The sequence below is a fragment of the Balearica regulorum genome, chromosome 6, assembly GCF_011004875.1.
Source record: "Balearica regulorum gibbericeps isolate bBalReg1 chromosome 6, bBalReg1.pri, whole genome shotgun sequence".
NCBI classification, from domain to species: Eukaryota; Metazoa; Chordata; class Aves; order Gruiformes; family Gruidae; genus Balearica; species Balearica regulorum.
Genome location: NC_046189.1, coordinates 35,064,966 through 35,092,284, shown reverse-complemented (window position 1 = coordinate 35,092,284; position 27,319 = coordinate 35,064,966). Strand labels below are relative to the sequence as shown.

At 42.0% G+C, this 27,319-nt stretch overlaps 1 protein-coding gene across 7 annotated transcripts in view; it reads left to right on the top strand.

Annotated features, from left to right (window-relative positions):
- The window catches only part of NCKAP5 (NCK associated protein 5), a 395,279-nt gene that overhangs the window by 127,118 nt on the left and 240,842 nt on the right, over window positions 1-27,319 (top strand). For 6 of the 7 annotated variants that reach the window (XR_012836176.1, XM_075757174.1, XM_075757171.1 and 3 more), the window contains exon 3: window positions 829-902. Coding sequence is in view for 5 of the 7 variants with exons in the window: in XM_075757174.1 (XP_075613289.1) it covers window positions 829-902 (74 nt within the window). In the remaining 2 variants the exon portion in view is untranslated. Of the gene's footprint in view, window positions 1-828; window positions 903-14,881; window positions 14,953-27,319 lie in introns of those variants that run through there. The other variant, XM_075757173.1, reaches the window with a different exon arrangement.

Below are 27,319 nucleotides of genomic sequence, written 5' to 3'. Positions count from 1 at the left end.
TACCGCTGTCATACGAATATATCATATTATATCACATGTTATTCTGTGGGCTCACTCAGAAATATTTTATATAAATAACACTGAAGTTACCTTCCTCCTGGAAATGAAGTGGTATATTTCTATTACTGATGTATTTCTCTGCTGAGAATAAACATCATCTCTTTGCACCGAGTTTAAAGAATAGGCTTCAATAAGAAAAAAATCTGAATTGTTCATCTGATCGTGATTATTTATCAGAAATTCTGTCTAGACACAAATACAGTAGCTTTCATATAGCTGATATTGCAAGTTATAGCATCTGCAAAAGTTGAACTGGAAAATTATATAGGAGCTGAGTTACAGTTTCATTTTCAAATAGGGTACATGCTATAATAATTTTCATACCATCCATGAAATAAATATTTGAGTCAAATATTCAGTTCAGTTTGATTCATACCTAAAGTAAACAAAATGTGCACCATAACCGTGACTGCACTGTTGAGAAGTTATTTTTCAATCTGGATCCAGGGAAGATAATTCTGGGCTTAGAATATGGATATGTATTTATATGTACTCTAATTTATTTGTGCTGCCTGCATATCCTCACTGCCTTTTGTCTTCCCCTCAATCTCTGAAAAGTGTATTGGGCTACTGCCCTGTGCACTTGGAATTAATCCAAATTTGGCTTTAATCTAGATTTTTACATCCTTGTGATTTCTGTGTACATGGGATAACCTTGGGTGCAAAATGAAAGTGGACTCCACAAACTGACTCTGACTGTCTTTCACTCAAAACTTTACAAATGCTTTGAACATTGAAAAACTAACCTATTAATCATTTTTCTTTTAGGAATATATGGACTCAAACAAATACATAGAGCATTTAGTGACTCAGCTGGAAGAACAACGCTGGAATTTATGGAGGCAAGTACTATGCACATACACATTTATTTATGTTGCTATTTTGGAAAAAATACTGCACTCCATAGTTTTCATTCGTGAGTTCAAATAAATGATTGGGTATTCAGTTTCTCCACTTTCTAATTCTTTGCAGACTAGCAAATCTTACCTAAGTGAAATAAGTAGGGCGTCACACACGAGCTGAATCTTGCCTTTGCTATTCAGGGCAGTTATGCACATGCACAGGTTTCCTCATGTTCAATTTTCTAAGCAGTGGGTGCTAAGTCTATTTCAGATTCTTTCAGCTGGACTGAATTTAAGAAACGGTCTTATATTCTTGAGTATAAGTGTTTTCACTGAATGGCACACAAATTGTAGCCAAAAAACCAGCATAGCAGCATGAGAAATGGAGAGTTTTGAAACTAAAATAAACACGATTTTAAAATTTTGCAGTACTCTTGATAGTGCAAAATTTGTATTTCTTCTCTGTTCATGTTGCTCAGTGCAGGCTGCCCAGACTTAACTCTGGTTTAAGAAAAGCAGTGATTTCCACATGCTAGTGTGCAGCTAGTGGGTGTTTCTACTCTGCCGTACAGCAGATGTGATAACTGCACGAGCACCTCTGAAGATCTCCTCAAACTTTGCATCCCTCTGGTAAGATGGCTATAGGACCTTGCAAACCTCCATGCATTCGTCTCGTCTGTCATCTGCTCACAGCTCTCGCAAAAAGGAGCGAGAGACAGTTTCCTCTTTACAACAGCAGTTTTAATACATATTGTACTTCAGTGGTTTTGCTGCTGTGTTGCCGTTGATGCCTTCATTAGGTAGGAGGAGAGGCTGTGCACTCTTTGCATCTTTCCAAAATTTATCAAGTGCCATTTGTAACTGGGACATGATGGCAAAAATGTTGCAGATTTGTATTTCAGCAGTACTGTTCTCTAGGTGTTGTTTCAGGGCTGTTCTGATGTGAAATCGTACAGATAGCCAAGAAATTACCTAATCTGCAGAAGCCTCAGAAGTCTCACACCCTTAATGAGTTAATTATCTCTTGATGATTTTTAAATTAATTCTTTCAGACTTTTCATTTGTATAGAATTGTTATTATCACAGCTGGTCGAAAAAGGTCTGCATGACAGCACTTCGCAGTATTTGCTTTTACTTTGCATTTTCTTAAGTATTTAGTGTCTATTTATTAAATACTCATTATCTCATATTTTTGTAGTTACCAGCTAAATTCCTATCAGGAATAACATTTAATACAGAGGAAATGGAATAATTCCAGTGATGAAACTCATTCAACATTCACAGCCACAAGTTTTTTTCAATGCAATATTTAACTTTTTTTTTTCTGAAGGCATATGAGTGGTGACAATCTTTAATAATACATAGTCAAATATAAAGTAAATTTCAGAGAACAATTTAATTTTCATATATTAAAACCTATTTCACCTTAGTTCTGATCAAGGAAGAAATAAAGATCTGCTGATTTTTCAGTTGAATGCCTCTCATGTACAAGAAAAGTAGCTTTGCACATGACAGTACTAGTTGGTATGCATCTCACAAACATCCTGGCCCATGGGATATAAAGTAGTATTGCAGCATTTACAGCATACAGCATTTATGATATGGACTTAGTCTTATTTATAGGCAAAACTCAGTTTTTGTGTAATTCCTGCTTTCCTTTAAAAGTTGCCAAAATAACAGGCACAAAAAAAAAATTGAAGCTTACGTTTAAGATTATAGAATTTGGGAGATGATAATTTTTGTAAGAATGAAGGTGATAACATTATATGTGGATGACACTACTGTGGTTAAATATAAATGAATAATAAAAAATTAAAAGATGAAAAAGTCTTTGAGAAGTAGCAGGGGTAGTGACTTTATTTTATTATGAACAGAGATTCATATGCATTCTGAAAATTCTATGGTTTTGGAAAACTGAGGACAGCAATTTATTTTTAATATTGATTTATTTTTAATATTATTTTTATGGGGTATTGGCATAAAAAGTTAAGACTTACAATGAGCACTACAAGATAAACCCTTCTGGTTTTGCCAGTTGTCTTTGAACACTTCATTTCTCTCTTTTAAATCTCTAAGATGTTTCATGATGAGGATTATGCTAATAGCTCGCACTACGCAGGGGCAGTGCTAGGCTGTCTATAGCCAGACAGATGTCCTAATAAATCAGCATAGCCCTCTTCTCAGACTTCATTATGCTCCTGATTTGTGACTACCACAATTTTAACCTAGTGGGTCACTGGGCGCTGAACCTGACATTGACCGATAACCCCTACTTTACTCTAGGCGAGCTAATAAAAAAGACAGACACAAATTCTGACCATTTAGCTCCTTCAGCTTTACTTACAGCTGGGACAGATTTATAGTGGCCAGGCTAAGACAGAGGAGACTAAAGCCGATGTCATGGTGCGCATATCAATTTTACATTTCCTTTACATTTCCACACGTACAATGGGACCCTAAAAGACATGTGGGGGCAAAAATTTCTTTTCATTTTAGAGGACGACTGTTTATACACAGTATTAGCATCTGCTGTGGAACATTTATTGCTGTAATTGCCATCCCAGGAGGACTGACTATGGTTAGGTCACGTTTTATAGCTTTCTACTAAAATAGACCTCTAGCCCAGCTTCAGATGTTCTGTTCTTTATAACCTTTACAACAAGGAATGACAGTACCTCACTAGTATGTGGAGACGCAGACTTTACTACTACAGCTTTTCTTATACTGAACATTTTATGATAATTATTTTCACACGAAGAATGATAAAAATGATAGCGTATTTGACTTGTCAGCGGTTCCCCCATTTCTCAAGCTTAAATGAAATACATTTATCCAAAGTGGAAGTTTTGAAACTAAAATAAACACAGTTCTGAAATTTTGCAGTACTCTTGATAGTGCAGAATTTCTATTTCTTCTCTATTTGACCTATGTTGATGTAAATCACCAACATTTATCACTGGAGATGATGCACAGTAGTGATTCTGCATCTCAGTGTATCAATCAGCTTGAAGCAGAACACTGGATTACTGTAGATTTCTCTGTCCTATCCTGTATGGAAATAACTTTAAACAAGACAGAATTGTGGGGATCCCCCGGCAGTGGTGTTTCTCACATAGTCATTTATTACTCTGATTCAGCTACTGTGTATTACTATGTGTAATTTTTATGGCAGAATCACATGGACAATCAACGTGAGAAGCAGAAATTTGCTCCTGCAGTCTTTGCTCATTGACCTTGACCATAGATCATAATTTCTAAGTCTTGACACAGAGATCAGTGACAGCAATTACTAGTTCCCTTAACAGAAGAAAGAATTCGTATTTCAGCATGGGATGCTTGTCTAAATATGCAGGGGTCAGACTCTGTTCTTAAGACCTTTCAAGGGAATTTTATTATTAGTGCTACTGGAACCAAAACCAAACCTTTAGTCTGTCTTGGTGAAAGCGTTAGGATAGCCTGAATTTCAGACATGACAATCATAAAACGAATGAAGGATCAACAACACCTTATTACGGTAATGAAAAACACAGAGTGGGAGGCCCACAAATGTGCATTAGGACGGCATGGCATTTCTCCAACGCTGTATTTTAAAAACAGAGTTTGTTAAGTAGATTTGCTATACTTTCATCACCAGCATTAGCATGCTTCTATGCTCCTGGGTCTAATGCTTGTATACTAAAGAGGTGCCAAGTATTAAACAGGTTGCTTTTGCTGTAATCATAAACTTCCATTGGGAGACCATAATTGCTAACAAGCAAAATAGCTCTGCAAGAATTCTTAATGGTGAGCACAGATTAAAATAACAACTGTGATTAGCTTTAAACTGCTTGACTAGAAAAGGACTAATCTTAGGGGAATAAGTTGCATGGCAAACAAATGAAAAACCCTATGTATGATTTTACAGTAATGAAGGCTGTGAAAAAAACACAAATGCTACTCCAGCTAAATAAGGTCATGCTTTGCACAAGTATCTTTTTCTTGTCAGGGGCTTAGTAACTTGGCCCGAGGGGAATTAAGGTCAAAGCAGCCAAGTCTTGGGGTTGAAACCCCATTTTAACCCTTTCTGGAAGTTTCTGATAACAAAAGTTGCCTCTGGTCTATGATGCTAATGTGAGTTATAGACTGTATTTCGAATTAAATGAATTACCTACCAAAACTGTTGTTGTATCCCATGATCAGCAGGCAGAGATTGGTGTGGTTTGGTTTGGTTTGGTTTGTAAGAGCACGAGGCTTCCTTCTTTGCTTCTTGATCCACCTTCTTGTCACACCATCTCGGCAATGGATAAAGCCAGGGAAAAGGTGTTTTGTGTTATCAGCCACTAACACCTGCCTCTCATCTCTTTCTTAGTGGTTTGTTTTACTGGGGTTTTTGGGGGTGCTGGTGATTTTGGGGTTTTTTTTGCTACATCTCTACAACACTGCTGGATATAGCAGTGGATATACATGATAAATTTGTAAAATCCATGAAAACACTGATGTATTCCTTAGCGTATGGAGGTGAGGCTAGCCAAGGCAGAGCAGAACTGAGCTCGGCAGTTAGGAGTCATTCAGCCACCACAGGTACTCAGATGTTTCCAACTAACATTATAACAGCATATATGTCTCTCTAAAGCTGGGGCTTCTGATTTGTGACTTTATGTGTGAAAAAATCCGCACAAAAATGAAGATAAAAAACACATAAGGCTACCAAGTTGTCTAACAGAGTTGACAAAGCTGCTTCAGATACACATTTCTACCAAGGATTAGTATTTGAATATGCGCATTAGGACACCAATTAAAAATGTATCTGATTTTGGGCCAAATGTGCTTTTCTTTAGCTGAGTGTAAATTTGGATGGTTCAGTGAGCAGTGCAGATGTAGTTACCGGCCACAAAAAGCACTGCCATTGTATTATCTGTGAATGAAAACCTCTCGCTTCCTTTGACTCCCCGGTACAATGCCTATCTCACACCACAGTTGTTAGACTGAACTGGATAAGAGTAGTGTGAATAACAAGTATATAGAAAAGCAAGTGTTTTACTGTTTGCCTTATAAATCATATTTTTGATAGGATCACAGAAAAGTATAAGAGAATAGGTTACAGATTACAAACGAACCTTATGGCCTATGTAAGTCCACTATAAATACTGAACTTGTAACCAAGGGAAGAGACTGGACAGCTGCTTGTTGCAAGTTGCAGTAAAGTAGTGCATATTGTAGTATAATTTATCTCATTGTTAAAGACTGATCACTGTCTTTTAAACAAATAATAAGTAAAATAGGCATCTTACAAAAATTTACAGCTGTTAAAAATTTATCACTTCCACTAATTAGTCAAATCAAATAACTGACCTCAACTGATTAAAGTTGATAGTTGTTTTATGTGCAACTCTTTACCTGATCAATAAGTAAATCTCCTTCAACAGTGAGTCATTTTAACTCTAATTGCACATATTTTTCTGGAGTATTTGCTAAGCTGACTTACAATTAAGCTCAATTTGATGTGCTGTGGTATATAAGAAATATGACCTGGGATGATTTTGGCATTATACATTCATAACAAGTATTAATTTTAAAGAACATGGCTCTCAGCCTGTTTCTTTTAATCAGAGAAAACTCCCATTAACACTGGCCATCGGTACCACATGAGTCAGGAGTGAAATATGAAGCCTCAGTTATTGAAGTCATTACATAAAGGATTTGGAACCATCTGAATATAAAATAATTTTGATACAAGCAAGTATCTCCATATCTATACTAAGCTACTCAGATTTTAAAACTGCAGACAAAAGATGGAAAAAGTAACTTCATATGGTCATGTTTATAAAATTAAATAAATTAACCAATACTAAATTTAAAAATGTTAATAACATCCTGTAATTAATTAGAGATTGGGGTATTTTTGCACAGATGTATGCTTGTCATAATAGTGAGACTGGCAGAGCCGTGAATTGATTTGTTTCTCTTAAATTAAAAAATAGAAGGCCTTGAGCAAAATATATTCTTTAGATATATTTGGTAGAGTAAGGATCACAAATGTTCCCTACCAAGTTGAAAGGAAAAAAACTCCAGCAGGGAAGTATGTGGAAGGTCTATTTGACATATGGATGTTTGTTAAAAGCAAAATGCATGAACAGCCCAGAGTAAATTAGATCCTCATTTGTATGCTGGGAAATGAAATGTATAATCTTGGCATGGTTCTCTGTTTGGTTTAGATTTTTTGTAAGAACAAACTCTTTTGTGTATGCAGATACACATATTACTGTAGTGGCTATTTAAGGCTGGAAAAAAATAAGCTTTGAGCAGATTTTATCTGAAGCTAAGTGTGTATGGCAGGTTTTTTGTCTGTGTCTCCTGAAGCGCAGGCTGTGGTTCAGGTAGCAGGCAGCAGGCACACCACAGACACACTGCACAACTGCTGCATCGCTGCACAGGGGAAACACAGGCCAACCCAAAAGGACCGGCACGTGGGGAAATGTCATACCCCTACTCACCTGCAATGGCACCCCAGTTTTCAGATATGAATCCAAACAACAGGTCAACATAACAAGCTACAAGAAGTAAATATGCAATTATCTGTTGCTGGTGCTCAGAGTTTATCTAGTCCTTTTTAAAAAATCAAACATTTCCAAGTGGAAGCTTCTCTGTAGTCTCTTTTTATTTACTATTTGGCATTGAATTTAGTCTTCCATCCCACTAATGTCAAGGCACAGCCACGCTTATTCATGTTGAATCATATTTCACTCCTCAGATAATTCCAATGATTTTATTGGAATTATTCACAGAGCAAAGAATAATTCCTATGAATAACAGTGACATTGCCCTGAAGTCTTCTCAAAGACTGAACAACTGTATCTTTACATGGAGCCTCTGTTTCCTATTTGGCATTGGAAAACCCATGGATTTACATCAAGGCAACGAGTGAGAATTTGGGTTCTTATGAAAACAGCGTATTGAAATCTATTATAGAAATGAGTAGTGCACAGACACAGGCTGTGAGATGGGGTTTTACATGGGATGGTGGGTTTAAGGAAGGAGAAATGGAGAATTTATGAATTTGTTATTTTTAGAGGAATGGCACGTCACTGACTGGTTTCACTAATAATGTCTACAAACAGGGCAGTGCTGATGGCAGCTGTAGAGGACGCCAGTGAGAAAATGTGTATGAAGTCATGCAAGTTGGGTTAGCGCCTTTCCCTGTAAATCAGTTTCACTCATGAAAGAGAAGTTAAATAATCAAGTTTAGCATTTCTACTTCATTCTTTAATGCTCAACCATTTTTATTTTTTCAAAATTACATTAAAAAGTAAGACTTTAAGGCCCTAAGTGAGAACAGGACCTCATTGTTCCACACAAAGTGAGAAATGGTTTTCATCTCCTTGGCTCCAAGGATGAAACAAGAAGTAACATAATTCTCTTTTTACAGGGAAAAATAAAGTTGTGACTATATTAAGTAATGGAGCTTCTACAAGAGATCTGTGTCTAAACCAGAGTTTTTCTGTGTTCCAGCTCAGAGTATTAATAAGGTTGTGTATTTCTCATGTCACAGCCCTTGTGTGTTGTCAGCCTGTTCCCTCCTATCTGGGGAATGAAGTTCCCACATCACTGCTTGAATCTTTAAAAGGTTTTATGGCTTAAAGCAAGCTTGGTGACAATCTTATCCTGTGCTCCATGACAGGAGAGCTATTTCTTGTGTCTACAGTTCATAGCATGATGAGCTGTGGAAGAGACCTCTGTTTGGAAGCATCCTCTCCAACTCCTGTCCTTGGCCCTTGTCATTCCACAGTAGAAAAGCCCATGTCAATGATCTCCTCTGCCAGGAGATGGGTAGGGCAAGGGGAGAAGGAGAGAAGAGCTCTAGTCTGTTCTCTTGAGGCAGTTTAACGTATATTGGTGTTGCTGTGCTGGTGCAAAGGTTTCTAATATAGAGAAAACCATGGATGTAGATACCTCTGTCACCTGGCTGGGCCTATTACCGCTTGGTACAGGACAAATACCGCTTGAGTTGAAAGCAGGATACGTGTGCAACCAAAATATTGCTGTGTCATCACTTCTTCCTGCTATTTATGTTAAGCGTGGGCTGATCCATCACTGTCATCTTGCTTTCTACCGCGACAGTCGGCACTGCTCTCCAGGCTTTGTGTGCACTTGGCAGCTAAAGATCCAGCCGTACTGGAGTGCAGTTCTGCAGAAGTGGAATTTAGATCCACAGCTAGCCTTATCCAGGAGGCTCACCTGGTCTCCCGTTTAGCTCCAATGCTGACTGTAATCAGGCTGGAAGAGTTTGGGGAGATACTTCACAGCTTTCTGAAAGTTTCCTTTAATTCTGCAGGATTTGGGTGGTTTCCCGTCTATACATATTGCAGGAGATCCAGGGGGTGCTTCCTATCAATTCTGCCTGTGATGTGAACCCCTTTTTATGTTATAACAGATTATATTTTCCATTGCTTAGTTGTTAATAAAAGGGCATAATTATGTCTATAGCAAATCATATTCTGGGATATGGCCCATTCGCACATTATTTTTATTCATCAGGAGTAAATTCCAACATATTCTGCTGTAGAGAAAATATCATGCATTTATAGCGTAAACCTGTATAAACATTATTGTAATGGGTTCCACTAGGGACAAGGTTTCAAATATAAAGCAGCATTCATCAGATATTAAAGACCTGAGCATATTTTTTTCCTACTTAAATCAGCATAGCTCAGAATTTGCAAAATCTTGCTTGTGTAGATATCCCCCTGAGATTTTAAAAAATGAATAAAAGCTTGCAAAAGAGAGACTTCTTAGTTTTATTACCACTTGATTAGCTAAGCAGTCTAGAAAATGTAACTTAAATAAGCAAAAAATAGAAAACCTAGATTAATCTCCAGCAAATGCTTGGCAGGACGGAGATAGCTTTTGCAAGATATTTCGTTTGCTGTAATTCATGTAGCACCTTTAAAGATGGCAGAGGGATAAGCCTATCTGCTTCCGTGTGCTGCCAGGACAGGCACATGCTTGTACCACTCAGTACTTGAGGAGGTCTGGCGCTAGTTTGATGCTACCTCTCAAATTCTTCCCAGTTCAGTTCTTGATATGCTGTAATAAATCCATTATTGTTTTTCATTCAGGAGATTCTTAGTCCTCTACCAGGCAAGTCTAGAGCCTCTTAAGCCCTTCTGAGAGAAACAAGTATGTATGGCGTGGTTCCTGTAAGGCTTCCTGTATTTTTATGATCTTCCACTCTTCCCAGTTGAGGAAGAGAGATCAAACGCAGAGGAAGTACCTACCTTCCTGCAGAGCCCTGGGAGAGACTGGTCCAGAAACACAGATCAAAAGTTGTAAGCACTCTCAATCCCTCTTCTCCTTTTCTCTAGTAACACCGTTATAAATACTTGAAAAAATGGCCAAATGCTGTCCTTCTCCCAGTGACAGGAATGTCAGGATTTCTTGTTGCTTCTGTTCTGCAATGTGGAAATGTGCCAACGGCAGCACTTGACCTTTGCTTCAGCCAATTCCAAAGACACTCGGAACTCCCACAAAGGATCTAAATTCTAAATTTCCACTGAGATCAAAAGAAAACTTTTAGGCTGAACTTAACCATCAGCAGTAGTAACAGATACCAGACCGCGAAGTCTTCCTGTAATCCTGCCTACCAGTCTGTACTGGGAAATATCGACATGGTTATTAGGGACCAGTTTGTGCTAGAACCTCTCCTCGAGCGACTGATCTGTGATTTTTTTCTGCCAGTGCAGGGCGTTCAGCGAGTGTCCCCGTCGGCTACTATTGCGCAGCTTTTTGTGTAATAGCCCGCCTGGCAGTTTTCCCAGATGCGCAGGCAATTGTCCCGATATTTGAATTGGAGTCCCCAAAAGGGCAGCGCTGCCTCAGGTCTCACTGAACAGTGGCCTGTGTCAGGCTGAAAGAGCAACTGTTTCTATAAATGACGTCAGTACATGCGATTTCTACCTTACTCATGTTTAACAGAGTTTTGGAACACTGCTAGTGTTAAGTGCTAGTAACCTTTAGGTAGAATATCTGAAAATCTAGTATTACATCACCTATGTATAGCTTCAGTCCTATGTAAGTAAATAAAACACTACTAACAAAAGGACAAGAAGTGAGCTAAACGTAACTGTACATTTCTGGAGGTTCCCCCCCCCCCAGATTTTTAAGTATGAAGTTTCTCCCAGAAGCACAGATTACATAGTTATTTTGGCATTATTGATTACTGTGCAAATCGGTCACCTCCACCCTGTGAATGTACCTGTTCTTTCCCAAGTATCTCCCATTTGAAAGAGCTGCAGAATGCAACAGTGAGCAGAGGTAAATCACGTCCGCATGTACATTATGCCAGTCGAGAATCAGAAGTCAGTTTAAGAAGCATCTGTCTCTTCACCAGTAGCTTCACGTCTCTGAGAAAATGACAAAATTCCTATACTGGGCAATTACTGCATTTGTCAGTGCCAGCTGTTGGGGTTCTATATTTAAAACTACAGCTACCATTAATGTATTGAGCTAATGCTATCATCTACTTCATTTTAGCGTTTTGAAGTATGAGCACTGTGTTTTTAGTATCACTCCAGAGCAATGGTAAGCAAAGAAGTAATGAATTTTGTTTGAAAACTAGTGTATTGTCTTATAAATGTCTATGCAAGATAAAATTGCACAAGCCTGGGGACAAGAAATAATTAATGATTTGGAATATGTACTTATTGCTGTGTATGAAACTGAGATACTATTAATCTTGAAGAGACACAGAAGAACAGTATCTCAGCTGTCAGGAACAGTACAGCTCAATATGCATAAAAAACACTTCCAAATTGTAATTATAGCTTTACATTGTAGATAAATACTGGTTCTTTTTAATTCTAAATCACTTCTAGTTACGGAGTAGGAGGCCAATTCCATTGCTCTTGATTTCAGTGGATGTAAGCCCGGGCCTGAAAATAATTAAAGAACTGGCAATACATTTTTTCATTTCCGTAGTCCTGTTTAATCTAGCACATTTGGTGGAATCATTCCATGATTTCACTAGGAACTTGGGAAAGGAGCATTGTGGATAGATGTGGTCTTTAAATAAAAGCTTTCTGTGTAACAACTTATAGGAAGATTTGTTGACTAGACTAGCACAGTATTTTAAGATCTGCGGTATCACACTGATGAAAGGGTCATAATTATGCTGGTAATTTTACTGCATCTTGAATACCAGTTGCGTTCTGGTCCCCCAGTTCCGAAAAGGTGCAACAGAACTGGAAAAGTTGAGAGGATGGCAGAAAAAGGTAATCAGAAGCATGAGATGGCTTTTGTTTATGGAACAACTAGGACTCTTGTGTTTGAAAAAGCAGTAACTCGGGCAGGGGAATGACAGAGCTAAAAACGTGAGTAGCATGGAGAGGAGCAGATTGTCCGCTGCTTCCTCCAATGCAAAAAATACAGGGTATCGGATGAAACTAACAGGTGGCACATTGAAAAACAAATGACAGGAAAAGATTTTCCATGCAATATGTAAGGAAGGTTCAGAGCATCTGCAGCAGGGTGTCATAGATTTTAAAAGCATATGTGGGTTCAGTTGGAGACTGGACAAAGTCATGGACAAGATCTAGGGAGAAGTACCAGACACGGAGAGCGCAAGCTTGGCTCAGGACATCCCTGAGCTCCCAGATGGCTGGAAAGTAGAAGTGTTGTACCTTTCCCCAGACATTTGTGTTTTGCGCTCGTTAGAGAAATGATACTGAGCTATGCAGATCTTTGGGGCAGATCCAGTGCAGCCACTCTTATGTTACTCCGGTCTCGAAAACCATTTAGCCCTTGCAGTTGCAATCAATAACTATAAAGGAATCTGGATAAGTGATTTAGGTTGACTAAAGCAACAGGCATTATAATGTGATTACATTTTATTGGGATGTTATTATTCCTATTTAATAAGAAAATGAACATATTTTAAACCCAGTTATTAAAATTAGCTCTTAAGAGGGTTGCTCAAGGTATTTCTCTGCTCAACAAAGCAATTAAACATGCCAGCAGACATTACTTCAGTACTATGTGACTGCTACAAATCACTGTTCTAAACAATAGAACCCTGTTCTAATGGAGAATAAGAATCCATTTGAAGACCCCAAATTCTATTGGATTTGGAGACTTGGACATCTTAGTTGCCATTCTGCCTAGCTCCCTTCTCATGCTTCTTTGCAGCTTTCTTTCATGGAGTTTTGTAGTATTTAAGAACGTCACTGTATCACCTACTGTGATTTGCAGCACAGTACAGGCTTTATACTTCACCCAATTACACGGAACTAAACCCAAGGACTTTGACTAACCCAGGACTGTAGATCAGCCCTCACAAAACTGAACCATTCTGTCTCATCAGGAGAGACCAAGGTGCTGTGTAAGCTGCTCTCCTGGAACGGACACTTTGTGCTTGACAGATTCAAGTAATTTTGGAAGTTCCCATTCTACAATGGAAAAAGGAATTCTCAATTTGGAAGAAAATCTGCATTAACAGAGCTGGCTACCAGTGTACCTAAGTTACATATTTGGCTGCAAAGATTGTACCGCCACAGGAAGAGGTTCCTTCTGCAAAATACACTGTTTTCAGCTACAGCCAATCTGTTAAGTAAAATCTGAGCATTACTTCAGGTGGTATATTTAATTCCAATGATTTATTCATTCTTGAGAGTGTATCGCTCCTCTGTTCAGAAACCTCCAAATTCAAAATCCAGAAAAACTCCTGCCCACCTTCATTTTTGAAGCTTTATTTCTCCAGTACTTCTTCTCACCTCTGATTCTCAGATACAGCTCTATCCTTTAATTCTTGTCTCAGCATAATGAGGATTGACTTTGCACCCTCTGTTTCCTGCAGTCTCTTTACTCCAGCATACCCAGCTCTTGTTCGCATCATCTCAGGTTTTCTCGCTTTGTTTCCAAGACTTTTATCTCACACTTTCTTTAATGAAACCAGAAAATCCTGCCGGAGTTCTTGCTTGCTCTACACTCAGGTTCTCTTACGTGTATTGTGGCTAGAAATGATTTGATGACCTCCAAAAATAACCTGAATGTGATCTATTTTAATTGAGATTTTTTTTTTTTTGACTTGCAATTTATTGACTACCGGATGACAGAGCTTTCAGTGATTCTTTAGGAACTGGGGTTTTTCCATAAAACACGAAGTTTTAAAAGCGTGTTGTGCATGCCTGCAAGCCTCCATCCATCCGGAGTCTTCTACCTCCGTGTGGCACAACCAGGCCCCAGCAGCCTCCCTGGCAGGGACCTCGCCGGGCAGAGCCGCAGCCACTGGGCACTTCCCAAGTCACCCCGGCACCAGGGGGCGGGCGGCTCTGCCACGCCGGGTCCCTTCTCCCCCAACTTTCGAAGACGGCCGAAACGGTACCAACTTGAGAGTAGCATCCCATTTGGGGGTATGCAGAACGAGGGCTTGCTTCGCGCCGGGCACGCCAGCGGGGCAGAGCTGCCCAGACCGCGCAGAACGGCGGCCCGAGGGCTGCTGCCCCGATGCCGCCGGGACAACGCTGCGCGGCGCCCGCGGCCGGACACCCCGTCCCCGGACACCCCGTCCCCGGACACCCCGTCCCCGGGCAGCTCCCGCCCGCCGCCCCCTGCCCGGGGGAGCCCGGCGGCCCCGGCCCCGCCGCCGCAGACAATGGCCGCCCCCGCCCGGCCCTCCCCCCTGCCGCGGCGAGCCCCTGCTGCCGGCGCAGATTTGCCGGAGCCATTCAGTTGCGACCGATTGCGATCGCGGCAGATGGGCTGGATCTGACAGCCCCGCTCCTCCGCGGGGCCGGGGGCGGAGGGGCCCGGCCGCCGCGCTCCCCGCCCCGCCGAAAGTGCCACCCCGGGCGCCCGCCCGCCCGCCCCAGGCACATGTTACGCGTCCCGCGGCTGCGGCGGGAGCGGGAGGAGAAGCCGCCGCGGCGGAACAAAGCGGAAGAGGAGAGCGGCGGCGGCGGGGCGGCCGGCCCGGGGGGCGGCAGCCGCTCTGCCGAGGCGGGGGGCGGCGGCGGCGGGCTCCCCGGCCCGCCGGGACGCGCTGCCCCCGCCCGCCGCAGCATGCCCCACCGCCGAGCAGGTAAGAAGCCGGCCGCGCCTCCCCTCCCTCACCTGCCCGCCGCGCCTCCTGCCCGCCCCGCCGCCGTCTCCTCCCCTTCCCCGGCTCCCCCTCGCCGGCCCCGGCGGCGCCCGCCGCTCCCCCGCCCGGGGGTTGCGCGGGGCTGCGCGGGGACGGGCGCGGCCCGCGGGCGGGGGGAGGCACCTGCCGCCGCTCCCCGCCGCCGGCCCGGCCTCCTCCCCGCCCCGCCGGCCACGCAAGCCCGAGGCGGCCGCGCCCGCCGCAGCGCCGTGCGGAAGGCCGGGCTCCCTGCGGCCGCCGACCGGCCGCCCTCCGCGTCCGCGGAGCCGCCCGCGGGCCGAAGAAGCCCCGAAACCCCGCGGCCGCGGAGAGCGGGCACCCCGGGCCGGCCCCCCCGCGGCCCCTGCCCGGCCGGGAGCCCCGCACCGCGCCTGTGCGCGCCCGGCCCTGCCGCGGGGGCTCGGGCTCTCCCCCGCCGGGGGGAAAATGCAGTCCGCTTTTTCTTCTTCTCTTTTCGTTCTTGAGTTGCAGGGGGAAGACGGCGGGGTCCGCGTTTGAGCCCTGTTGCTTCAGAGGCAGCGGATTTTCTCCTTGCGCTGCGACTCTGGCAGGAGCATCCTAACGGGCTTTATTTCTTTTCTGTTTTAATTCCCGTTGGTTTAAACATTGACTCCTTCACGGTGCACAAATCACCGCGGGGAGATTGTACTGATGGAAGAAGTACATCAGGCTGAAAAGAGATCTTTTTGAAATGAGTTCAAGTACACAGAGCGATAGGGGGCAAAGTAAATGCAGAGTGCAAAGTGACCCACTGCTGTCCGACCAGCTTCCAGTTGTTCGTTCTGTTGGCTTTGGTAGGGTGTTAGATCCACTATCCATCTTCTGAGGTGGCTTTACCGAGAAAATGGCTGAAATAAGGTAGAATAGGTGTGACTGGGCCTTGTGTTTTCCTTTAGGAAAAAAGCAGAGCCACATAAGTATCACATTGTTTCTAACTTTATGTATTTGCAATAATTTTTCTCCATGTAATGATAGAAAATTGACTCCCAAATTGAAATGGTTTATAAACATCCACTGTAAATTTTTACATCCCTTAAAAATTGATATTCCAGATAAACCCCTTGTTTATCATTAGAAAGCTAGCAAAGTTTTTAACAAGTGAAGTAACATTAAATAGACAAGTGATTTACATCTGAGGGATTGACTGTATACATTACTGGATTGCAGATAAGCTATGTAAGTAAACAGAAGCGCAGTGCTCTGTTATTGTGCATGGCTATGGAGATATCATGGGACTTTTTTGCTAGTTAATAGCATAAGGCTTCGTGGGAACTGTTTGATCTGCAGGACTTTTGCTTGGCAGTAGTTTACTTAAGGTTATTACACTCTGTTTGGAGACTTGTATTTGCTAGCCATTATTGCATTCTTAGCTCCAGGCTTCCCAGAGTTACAGGTTAGTAGGTCAATAAAAATTGCTCTGAAACGCTGGAATGGGCAGGTTAGATTTTTAGATGTGGTTGGGGAATAATTGGGCAGTAATCACAACACTAAGGAATTTTTTTCTGTAAATTTTGATGCTGGTCATTGGTGATGAACCATAACTTTTTTTGCTGTGAGTACTGAAAATGTTTTTCCATTTCTTGTTAAAAGAGGAAACAAATCATACAAGCTAAATACAGTATGCCCTTTCAGGATAAAGCGACCAAGCTTTAGCTGAATTTACCAAGACTTCGCTCCTTTGGCCAGTGAACACTGGGATTAATGTCACTGGCATTAGATGAGGCTTGCCAGTGGCAAGAATAAAAATGTCATCACGTCCCTGCTGTTGTAGATTTAAGTGTTCCTTTTAAAACTTGAAAATTATTGTGCTGTGCAGGAAAACAGTATGAAAAAGTACATTATTAGATTGCTGTTGCGGTAAAAATGCTCTGATAAAATTTTGAGTCATCCAGGTTAAAGCGCTCCCAGAACTTGCTGTGACCCAGCACGTTTCGGAGGTGCAGAACAGAAGCCTGAGCCTGACTGTGTGCCCCCTGCTCCGAAGCCCTGCTTTTCCCTGGCGTGGCTGTGGTGTGCGGTGTAATCCCCGTTCCACCGAATCCTTGAAACTGGTGATTGACTGTACACGAGGAGCAGTTCCATTCATGTCACAGCGTACAATTTACGCCGTTAAAGTGAGCCATATGGTGTGTCCCCCCCAGCGCAGTGGTGTGCTGATCATTAAGGATGAATTGGAAGTTCAGCGCAGAGCTCTAATGCAAAAATGAGAAAGATCAAAAATTAGGGATGGTTTCATCATCTCTCTTATAGTTTCCTCTTTTACTGAACATCGTGGATAGGAATATTATATCCTTTAGCTCAGAAATATTGTATGTTGTACTTTTTGGCTTTTTCAATCTAGTCTCTTTGTACCTTGGTGTTTTTAGAGTGTTTCCTAGGAAACTTTCTCCTGCTTCAGCTTTTTCTCATCTGCATTTTTGCTGTTAATTGCATGTTGCGCTTACTTATTGACAAATTTTTCTTGCTGGACTTAAGTGTAAATGTATGCTTTGTAGGTGCTTGGTACCACCTTCTTTCTTAAGCAAAGAAGCTCCCTTTCTGTAATAATTAGTAATAGTTAACTTCTCCACTTCTGTGCTATGTAGGGTTAGTTACAACTGTTGTAGAGTGTTACTGCTACCCCACTGCTTGACTTGGCCAGATAAATCCCTGTGCAGATAAGCTCAGCAGCAGCCAGGTGTTGTGCATAAATCCACTTCTTACACTGATTAATTTTCCATTTAAGACCCTGATTTTGCAACCAATTAGACACCTGCTTAACCTTAGTGTTACAGCATTGAAATAGAAAGGCTACTCTGTGTGTGAAGTTAAGCATGTGTGTAGTAGTTGTTCACAGCATTAAAGCTTGCACAGAGGTGGCGTACAAGAAATCCCCAAACAACCCAAACCGCTTTTGCTCTACTCTGATTCTCAAGCATTATGATAGGTAGCCGCTATTAGTTTGGTTATGTGGTTAAAATGTAATCGTGTAGTGTGATGGAGCTGGGACTGGTATTTAAGATACAGGAATTGTGTTTCTGCTTTCGGCTTATGTTTCCGTGAAGATTTGAGGCCACTCTTCCACCTGAAACTGCCCCGTGGTGAAGTTGAGGTTGTTGGAGTGCTAACGCAGAATTGCCACTGTTCGGATGTTGAAAAGGCAATTTTAATAATACTCATGTGAAAACATCAACCAGAAGCCTGGTTGATTTTACTTTTATGCTTCCATTCTGAAGAAGGTCTGGAGGGATTACTACAGCAAAATTCTGTTTATTGTTTCTAACTCTTTGATATCTAGATCTCATTTACATTTTGTAATGGAAACTCCTAGGAATGACCAAAGAATTGATAGTACTAGGATATTAGGTGATGGATACAGACCCAAGCTGATGTGGATGAAATTTAAAAAAAAAAAAATCAGGCAATTTATTTCTTTTTTATTTAAAAATATATTCAAATTATTTAAACATTAAGAGAAAGACTGGGTGTTCTGCCAGCAAGGCTCACATATGCAAAATTCTTCTAAAAGTCAGATACCCTGGAGTTCTCTAGTTCTTTGAGAATTTATACCTTGAAATTAAAATGGGAAGGTTTTTTTATTCAGAAAGAAAAATCTTTAAAATACAGAAATTAATGGCTCATAAAGGAGAGTCGGGTACTTCTACCTCTTTTGCTATGGTGTGTGCACTGACAGTTCGCATCTGAAACATAAATTATCCTCCAGAAAAATCAGAATGCAAGTAAGATCAGGAAGGAAAAACCAAGACGTGGAAAAAAAAGTTTGATATATCACAGAAACAAAGTTTTCAACACTGTTGTATGCTGTGAAAGAACAAAAAAGAAACATTCTTCTTTTAGCCATCTCTCTCCTTAAGATTTCTCTTAAATCCATGTGGTTCTGAGTATCTGAGCCAAACATTTACCAGTTGCTTTCCATGTACATCTTTGTTCCATCTTCTAATAACTTCCCTTGCATTGTGTATAAACCCCTTTAAATAGACTCTTGGCTCCTGGTGGCCTGTGTTGTTCTAAATGCACAATGCAGCTGCTCTCTCATTATGTTCACTTGAATCCTTCAGACTTTTCAGTTCTTCTCTGTGCCAAGATTTTGCCCATGTTTTTGGTCTAAGCCACTACAGGAAGCTAAAAATCTTTATCCCATTGTGTATTTGCTGATAATAAAGTTACTTGTGACGGAGTATACCACTTCCTTATTCTCAGCGGTTCTTTTTTTCTGAAGATGAGCTATATGCTTTAAGCTTTTAGAATACTTCCAGGTTTCATTACCATACGCACAGTCATTTCTGTGGCAACAGAAGCTGACCTTTACAGAGTTTTTCTGCTCTTTCTTTCCCTTCCTCCTTCTTTCAACTAATTGCCTGTGTTCCTCTTCTCCATCCCCACTGTGTATGTCTGCGTTCCAATGTATGTGCTTAGCCTCAGGTGTAAAAGCCAACTTGAGTTTGTAAAATGATGAACTTGCTGACATCCTGAAGGGCAGCTATATCCTTAATAAAAATGTAATTGTGTAAAATGCAGTAAGTGGAGAGTGTAGACCAAACCTAGTGCTGTAAATGCATCTTTCTGTTGACTTTGGATGAAGTCCAAAGCTACCAACTCCAACCAAAGCCATACTCACCATGTGAATGTCTTGGCCTTCTTGACATCTGCAGTAAAGGGATTTGTGGTGGCTACTGAAAATGAGATTGAGCCATAATCTGTAATTCCTGTTGGTGTTAATGGGAATCTGACGTGCCAACTTTCAAACAATTTACTACACAGAAAAATATTTTTTCATGTAAATAGCACAGGTGGTAATACAGGGGACTGCAGGGAATGTCTCTAGCTTCTAAGCCCTAGATGGGTATTTGTAGTTCATGAGCTAGGAACAATTTGCTGTATGTTTTACTGCAGAGTTCTCTCCCATGTAACATCATTGGCTTAACTACTAATGCTATTGCTTGTCTCTTGTAGATGAGTAAGTTGGTATCAGTATCCAATTACCATTTTCAGAGTTACCTAATGAAAATGAGTAATTACAGTATTGTAGTATGCTGCTATGGTTTGATTTTATTTCTTTTTAATGCTCCCTCTTGTTAAAAGAAGTACATTTACATTTGCATTGGCATTGAAGTAAGGCCTAGCCAAGGACTCAATAGGTGCATCGCTATTATCAACTGACATGGCACAACTAAGAAAAGAACTTTATTATTTGCTGCAATCCTTTGTGGGTCCGGGACCACACCTCCACTTTGTCTTGCAGTTGACCCTAGAGGTTGCACCAGCTGCTGGTCCTGGGCATGCACCAGGGGATCAGCTGCTGGGAACCTTGTGTCTATATTACACCCGAGGTACTCTGGTTGTGGTCCTGGTGCATAGCTGCAGGAGGGAATCTACAAGCTTATGAATGGTGAGCTCAAGACTTTAAATGTTGATGCAAGACAAGTTTTCACCTAAAAAGTACCCCATCACACATTAAATGATGAGTGCAAATGCACCTAGTGGGTTAAAATATGATAAGAAAGAATGTGGCCCCAAACCCCACAATGTACATGTGAAACAAAGGTCAGCAAACGATCAGAGAAGTAGACTATGGAGTACAAGGAAAAATGAGGAAACATTGGTCAGAGGGCAGGAGTAGCTTTCTTTTGAAATCAACTTCTATTTGTTCTCAAAGTTGGACATTCTCACATGATCAGATTTCTGAAGAGTTACTTCAAAACTGCTAAGAATATTCATGGATGGCACTGTGTCTTACAGGTCCATATCTGACTACTAGGTAACAGGAGTCTACAAACTCTGGTGTCTCCTACTTGTAGACATGGACTGCCTCTGTCCAAACTCTGTATCTGAAAACCTGAAAGTCTCAAAACATTGCAAGATTTCCAGCTCCAGACTCCATGGAAAGGAGCTGGGATTTGTGGGACTTTATGGTTCCCCGATAAAGAGCTGGGAATTGGTTCCTGGAGGCCAGCCTCACAGAGGGTTGAAGAGTTGTTCTGGTATTTTGCTAGGAAAGGCATGGATGACAAAAGGTGAGGATGGGTGGCAGTCTAGACAGTGTTCAATGATCCCACAGAGTGAAGAGGAAAAAAATGGGGCAAATAGGACCAAGGATGACTCCATTGATGTTTTAAGCCGGGAAAGGCTGTAATAGATCTGTATGGCAAGGAACAGGAACCCAGGGCAGCAGGACCCTAAGGAAGAGCAAGGCAGGTGTTGTGAACGAGTGAGAGATGCCATGACAAACACCATCTTGGCAAGTGAGAAGGGAGAAAATGGCCATGTTGGATTTTGATTTACTTCCTCTTGGAAGAAAATGGTGACAAATTGTGTTCAGGAAGAGAACTGCAGGTTTGCAGCAGGAATTAATCAAAGGTAGAAAGTACTTAGCTGCAAAGGGATATTCTATTAAGATTGAAAAGCAGTGTTAGGAAAGTGTCACAACTAAAGGAAAAAAAACCTGCAGTGGAACAGTCTGTCAGATCTTGAGATTCGTGATACAGATGTTACGAAGTTGTGGTGGGTTGACCCTGGCTGGGGGCCAGGTGCCCACCAGAGCTGCTCTATCACTCCCCTCTTTCACTAGACAGGGGAGAAAAAGTATAACAAAACGCTTGTGGGTCGAGATAAGGACAGGGAGAGATCACTCACTAATTATCGTCATGAGCAAAACAGACTGAACTTAGAGAGGGAATTCATCTAATTTATTACTAAGCAAAACAGAGCAGAGGAATGAGAAATAAAACCAAATCTTAAAAACACCTCCCCCCACCCCTCCCATCTTCCCGGGCTCAACTTCACTCCCGGTTTTAACCTACTCCCCTCCCCAGCGGCACAGGGGGACGGGGAGTGGGGGTTACGGTCAGTTCATCACGCGGTGTTTCTTCTGCTCCTTCATCCTCAGGGGGAGGACTCCTCTCATCATACCCCTGCTCCAGCATGGGGTCCCTCTCACGGGAGACAGTCCTTCACGAACTTCTCCAATGTGAGTCCTTCCCATGGGCTACAGTCCTTCATGAACTGTTCCAGCATGGTCTCTTCCCCCCCTCAGCGGCACAGGGGGACGGGGAGTGGTGGTTACGGTCAGTTCATCACACGGTGTTTCTTCTGCTCCTTCATCCTCAGGGGGAGGACTCCTCTCATCATACCCCTGCTCCAGCATGGGGTCCCTCTCACGGGAGACAGTCCTTCACGAACTTCTCCAACGTGAGTCCTTCCCATGGGCTACAGTCCTTCATGAACTGTTCCAGCGTGGTCTCTTCCATGGGGTGCAAACATTCAGGAGCAAACTGCTCCAGTGTGGGGTCCCCCATGGGGTCACAAGTCCTGCCAGCAAACCTGCTCTGGCGTGGGCTCCTCTCTCCACGGGGCCACAGGTCCTGCCAGGAACTTGCTCCAGTGCAGGCTTCCCATGGGGCCACAGTCTCCTTCAGGTGTCTCCACCTGCTCCAGCGTGGGGTGGAATCTCTACACCCCCTCATCCTCCCTCCATGGGCTGCAGGGGGACAGCCTGCTTCACCATGGTCTTCACCACGGGCTGCAGGGGGATCTCTGGTCCGGCGCCTGGAGCACCTCCTCCTCCTCCTTCTTCACTGACCTTGGTGTCTGCAGAGTTTCTTACATCTTCTCACTCCTCTCTCCCTAAGTTGTTTTTTTTTCCTTCTTAAATATGTTATCACAGAGGCGCTGATTGGCTTGGCCTTGGCCAGTGGCGGGTCTGTCTTGGAGCCGGCTGGCATTGGCTCTGTCAGACACAGGGGAAGCTTCTAGCAGCTTCTCACAGAAGCCACCCCTGTAGCCCCACTACCAAAACCTTGCCACGCAAACCCAATACAGAAGTGTGAAAGCAGGAGTGGAGAAAGATACTGGGATTTGCAACAGCATGTATTTCAGTGAGGGAGAAAGCCAAGTTGTAAAACTGGAGGAGAGCAAGTGTGGTATTAACAGATGTTAGAAATCTTCTATTTTACTGGCGGTTCTTTTCTGGGGTGGAGATACGTGCATCAAAGAAAGGATCAAATTTTTCATAGCTAGTTAAAAATATTTTTCATAAAAGCTAATGCTGTAACTCATTGCTATAGTATGCACTTAACATAAAGCAAATGACGGTAGTGGTCCCCGATGGATTTACTTCATAGAGTAATGAAAACATGCTTGGGTATTTTTTTGTGCATTTTGTTGGCTGATTTTGGGGTTTGTGCTAGGGTGAAGACTGGCTAGGTTGGGATGCATCAAAATGTGAGTTTATCTCTCCCTTGTCATGTCAAAGCTTTTCTAAGAAAGGTATTTATGACAATACTTAGATAAATATTGTTAGAGTCTGGATTAATCTCCTTAACATCTTCACTTGGCAGTAGTGTAGCTGTGATAGTCTTAAGGATGGCAAGCAAGACCAGGTTTTCAGTCACGGGTGTCTCTTATGAGATTAACACGGGAAAATAAGTCAGGCTTTTGGCACATAAGCCCTATTGTCTATCCTTTCAGTTCTGTTAATCTCCTCTTTTTTATGATGGCAGCATGGACCACGTGTTTTGGAGTCAGATCCAAGTTGGTTGAAACATACTTGGTTTGTTTAGTGGCATTGGATCAAACCTCAGTGTGAAACATGTAATAAATAGTTCTGGTGTGTTTTGCTGCAATCATACGCTGAAAAATCTATTTAAAGGTAACAGGTAAATTAAAGAGAACTGTTGTTAGATCTAAAATATTACCTGTAATTTCAGGCAGGCATGGATTTATTGATGGCACCGAAGGGATCTAAGCGTGGCATGGCCCTCTTCCTTCCAGTCCCCCCCAGTCAATATTTCAGATGCAGAGTTCCTACATGACAGGATGAAATCACAGCTCTACAGCTGGGTGTCTGCATGCTCTTCCCATTTGGATCAGTACTGAATTTCTTGCTGCCTTCAGAAAAGTTGCTCCCCCCCCCCCTTTTTTTTTTTTACAGTGATATGAAATATCCCACCAGTGAGGTCTGGGTAGGAAATGTGAAAGCTCCTTTCCCATATGGTGAGATGAGCAGTCAACCAGTGAAACAATTTGGATTAAGACTTCATTGAAGGTCTTAATTTATTCCTTTGACTGTCTAATACGCAGTGCAACTAAATACATATTTCTGACAGACTGCATGTGCTGCTTTACAGAGAAAGCTGCTTGACACGGTGCTAATTCATTAAAAAGAAGGAGTGGACATTCGTTGCTAGATCTTTAATAAATACAGCTCAAAGATTTTCTTTCCTCTAGTAAGAGAAAGAAGCTTTCCTCTGTGGAAAATGATACAGCACTGAAAGATCAGTGAAGGTCGTGGCTATGGTTACGAGGAGACAGACTGGGGTGGCTGAGCAACCTGTGTGGGCTGTCCCTGGGGCTGCCCCTGGGAAGCTCTGGCACCTCTCGCCGTCCACCCCAACGGGATGGCTGTACCACCCTGACGAGGTACCTGCAGGGCTCATAATCTGATCATTAGTTGTGAGTGAGAGAAAGTGCAGCAACGAATGTGGTCTTGACCTGCTTTGATATTTATAATAATCCCTGTTGGTTTAATGGCCTCAAAATAGCATGCTTGGCCTCAGTTTAAAATGAGTTGGCCAGTGTAGTAGTTTTTTTAGAGGAGCGTATCTCCAACGGGCAAAATGGAGCTACACCAGCACAGGCTTGCTGCGAATCCAGCCTGTGTTGTGTCTCAACTCTTACAAGCAGATCCTCTTGAGGTAAGGCGGAGATGAAACATAATTTCTCTGTGGAAGCAGCAGGATGGAGATTTAGACGTTCATGAATAACAGTGATTGTGATCTGCGAGCTGAATTAAAGTTTAAAGTTTCATAGATATCCGGCATTTTAGGCACATGCTTTGCTTTTTAGTTGTCTTCTGCCCATAGGCATAGACTTTTTTGAATGCAACCGTAATTGATTTGTGGATGCTCAGTGGTTACCCGGATAGTTGGCTAAGAGCTAGCCCAGTGCCTCTTTTGGTACAGTAGCCTGTGAATCATACATTCGCGTTTGTTTTTTGAACTAGTGCACTTCCAAGTACCCATGTTTCAAGCCAGATTCTTCAAGATGTTGCATTTCCATAGCTGCCAGTAGACCCAGATAGTGTCATGTGGTACTGGGGAGAATTTGGGTCTTGAGTAAACATAAAGCTGATGTGTATAATTCTGTCCTGCCTGGATAGTCCCCATAAGCCATTTAAATAAGAATTGCTGGTGTGGGCAGAAGTTTTCCAGAAAAACTGGAGAAAGGTATCGGAGTACCTCAGTGTCGCAAAATGGTACCGTTGAGTGAAATACCAACCTCTGCAAAGATGGAAATGTATGTATACTTGACGTATATGTATACTCCAGCTTCTTTCCTTCTAGCTGGGTTTCTTAACGACTGAAATCTTTCACTACTTTTTGAATACCATTCTGGATGACAAACATATTTCTTCAAAAGTTTGAGCGCCTCGTTAATGACCTATGATTGCTCTTCTGTGGTTGGTGATAAAAGTTGCCACATGCATTTGCAATAGTCAACTCATGCTCATTTGTGTCTTACCTTTTGAGGAAAAAACCCTTCATAATCTTTCAGCATTCATAAAAAATGATGATTTTGTCAGACTGTATTAGACATCACAGCTTTTGTTCAGGCTAGCTGTGTGGGATAAAACCCTTCTGAAAGTTTAGGCGTTTCAGTTAGTGAAATGTGACAGTTAAATAAGATTAGAGATTTCTTCTTTGGCTGCAAGTATTTACCTGAGGATAAGACTAAATTATTTCTATCATAATAATTCAGAAAATATTTTCTATTAAGAAAATGGATAATTTGCACATTGATATTTTAGCTGTCTAGTTTTAAATGTTTCATAGGTTCTTCGTAACAGGTTATCATAGTAATTATCAATATGAGCACAGTTCATAAGGCTCTGTTTTATCTAAGCCTGTAATAGTACTATAATGTCATATCGGCTTTGCTCCCAACAAAATCAATGAATATTTTGCTTTAGCTAACATACAGCAATGTTGTAGAGGTTGACAATTAAGACTGGTGCCACTCACTAACCCAGTGAAAGTAGCATTTTGATGTTTTTTTGGTGTTGTACTGGGATGAAGGCCAGTTGGCCTCTAAAGATAGTTTCCATAGCTACTGTCCTACAGAGAAAGAAAATGCTGCCACAGCATTTTTCCTTTGGACCTTTATAGTTTTTATGCAAGCTGTCAAGACAATTAATTTTCATCAGATGTATTGGTTATTAGCTGTTGAAAGCAGGGGGGCATGGGCGGGTACATACGATGAAAAAAAAAGCATTAAACTAAGTAAAACATCAAGAGATTTCTTTATGTACACAATATGAATGCGTTTCAGATTTACAAAATCCCATTACTGCAGCATCTGATACGCTAGAATGCAATCTATGCTCAAAAGACGAGGTCCTGAAACCGCTCAACTTTATTTCTCAGAATAAGCAAGCCAGGCACTGACTTTCAATGCTGCTTCATGTTGGATGTTGCAATCTAGATTTTTAATTCCTTTTAAAAATGAAATGAATAAAACCCCCAAACGTGTCAGAAAACCTCTTGAACTTTCACGGGTTTAAAATAAAAACTTTTTTTAATGCCTCTTGTGTATAGAAGATCATAAAAAGGGCAGTAAATACTACGGCAGTATGTTGTGTAAAAGCAAGTGTTGAGTATGAGATTATTTCGTGAGGTTAGCATGGGTAATGTCCTCATTTCGCTCTGCAATGAGGCTTCAGGGCACGCCGTTTCAAAGTTGGGGCTGGTTCTGGGAGTCATTAACATGTGGTTGTATTACCAGCTCAAACTGCACATTTCCCGTAGATCGCAGACAAGAAATAAGTGTTTGAGTACTCAGATCATAATATTTGAGCAATTTGTGTAAATTCATGACACCTTTTCTCATTCTCTCTATATAAAGTAATGGAAGGGGCTCTGTCTGCTCTCTGTAGTTATGGATCCAGCTCCCAAGCAGCCTCCGCGCTATAACCTCTTCAGAGATTTTAGTGTCAGCTCTCGCTCCCCAGGTTTGTCTAGGGACAGTACGCACACGTCACTAAATGGCTTTGCCCATCATCGACTTCAGGGTCAAACCAGGTTTGCTTAGGAGAACCATCACTGAAGCACGTATGTCGGAATTGGTGAAAACTTGTTGGCTTCAGCAATATAAAAAATAGTAGTGAAAAAGCAGTGTGCTTTGGAGAACTAGAGAAAGAGAGGATGTGGGGGGAATAAAATACAGGTGTAGAGAGGGAGTACAGTTAAATAGGTAAAAGCGTGGCTGGGCCCTTCAGTGTGGCCATGGGGTGGTTGGCCAGTGAACTACTGGG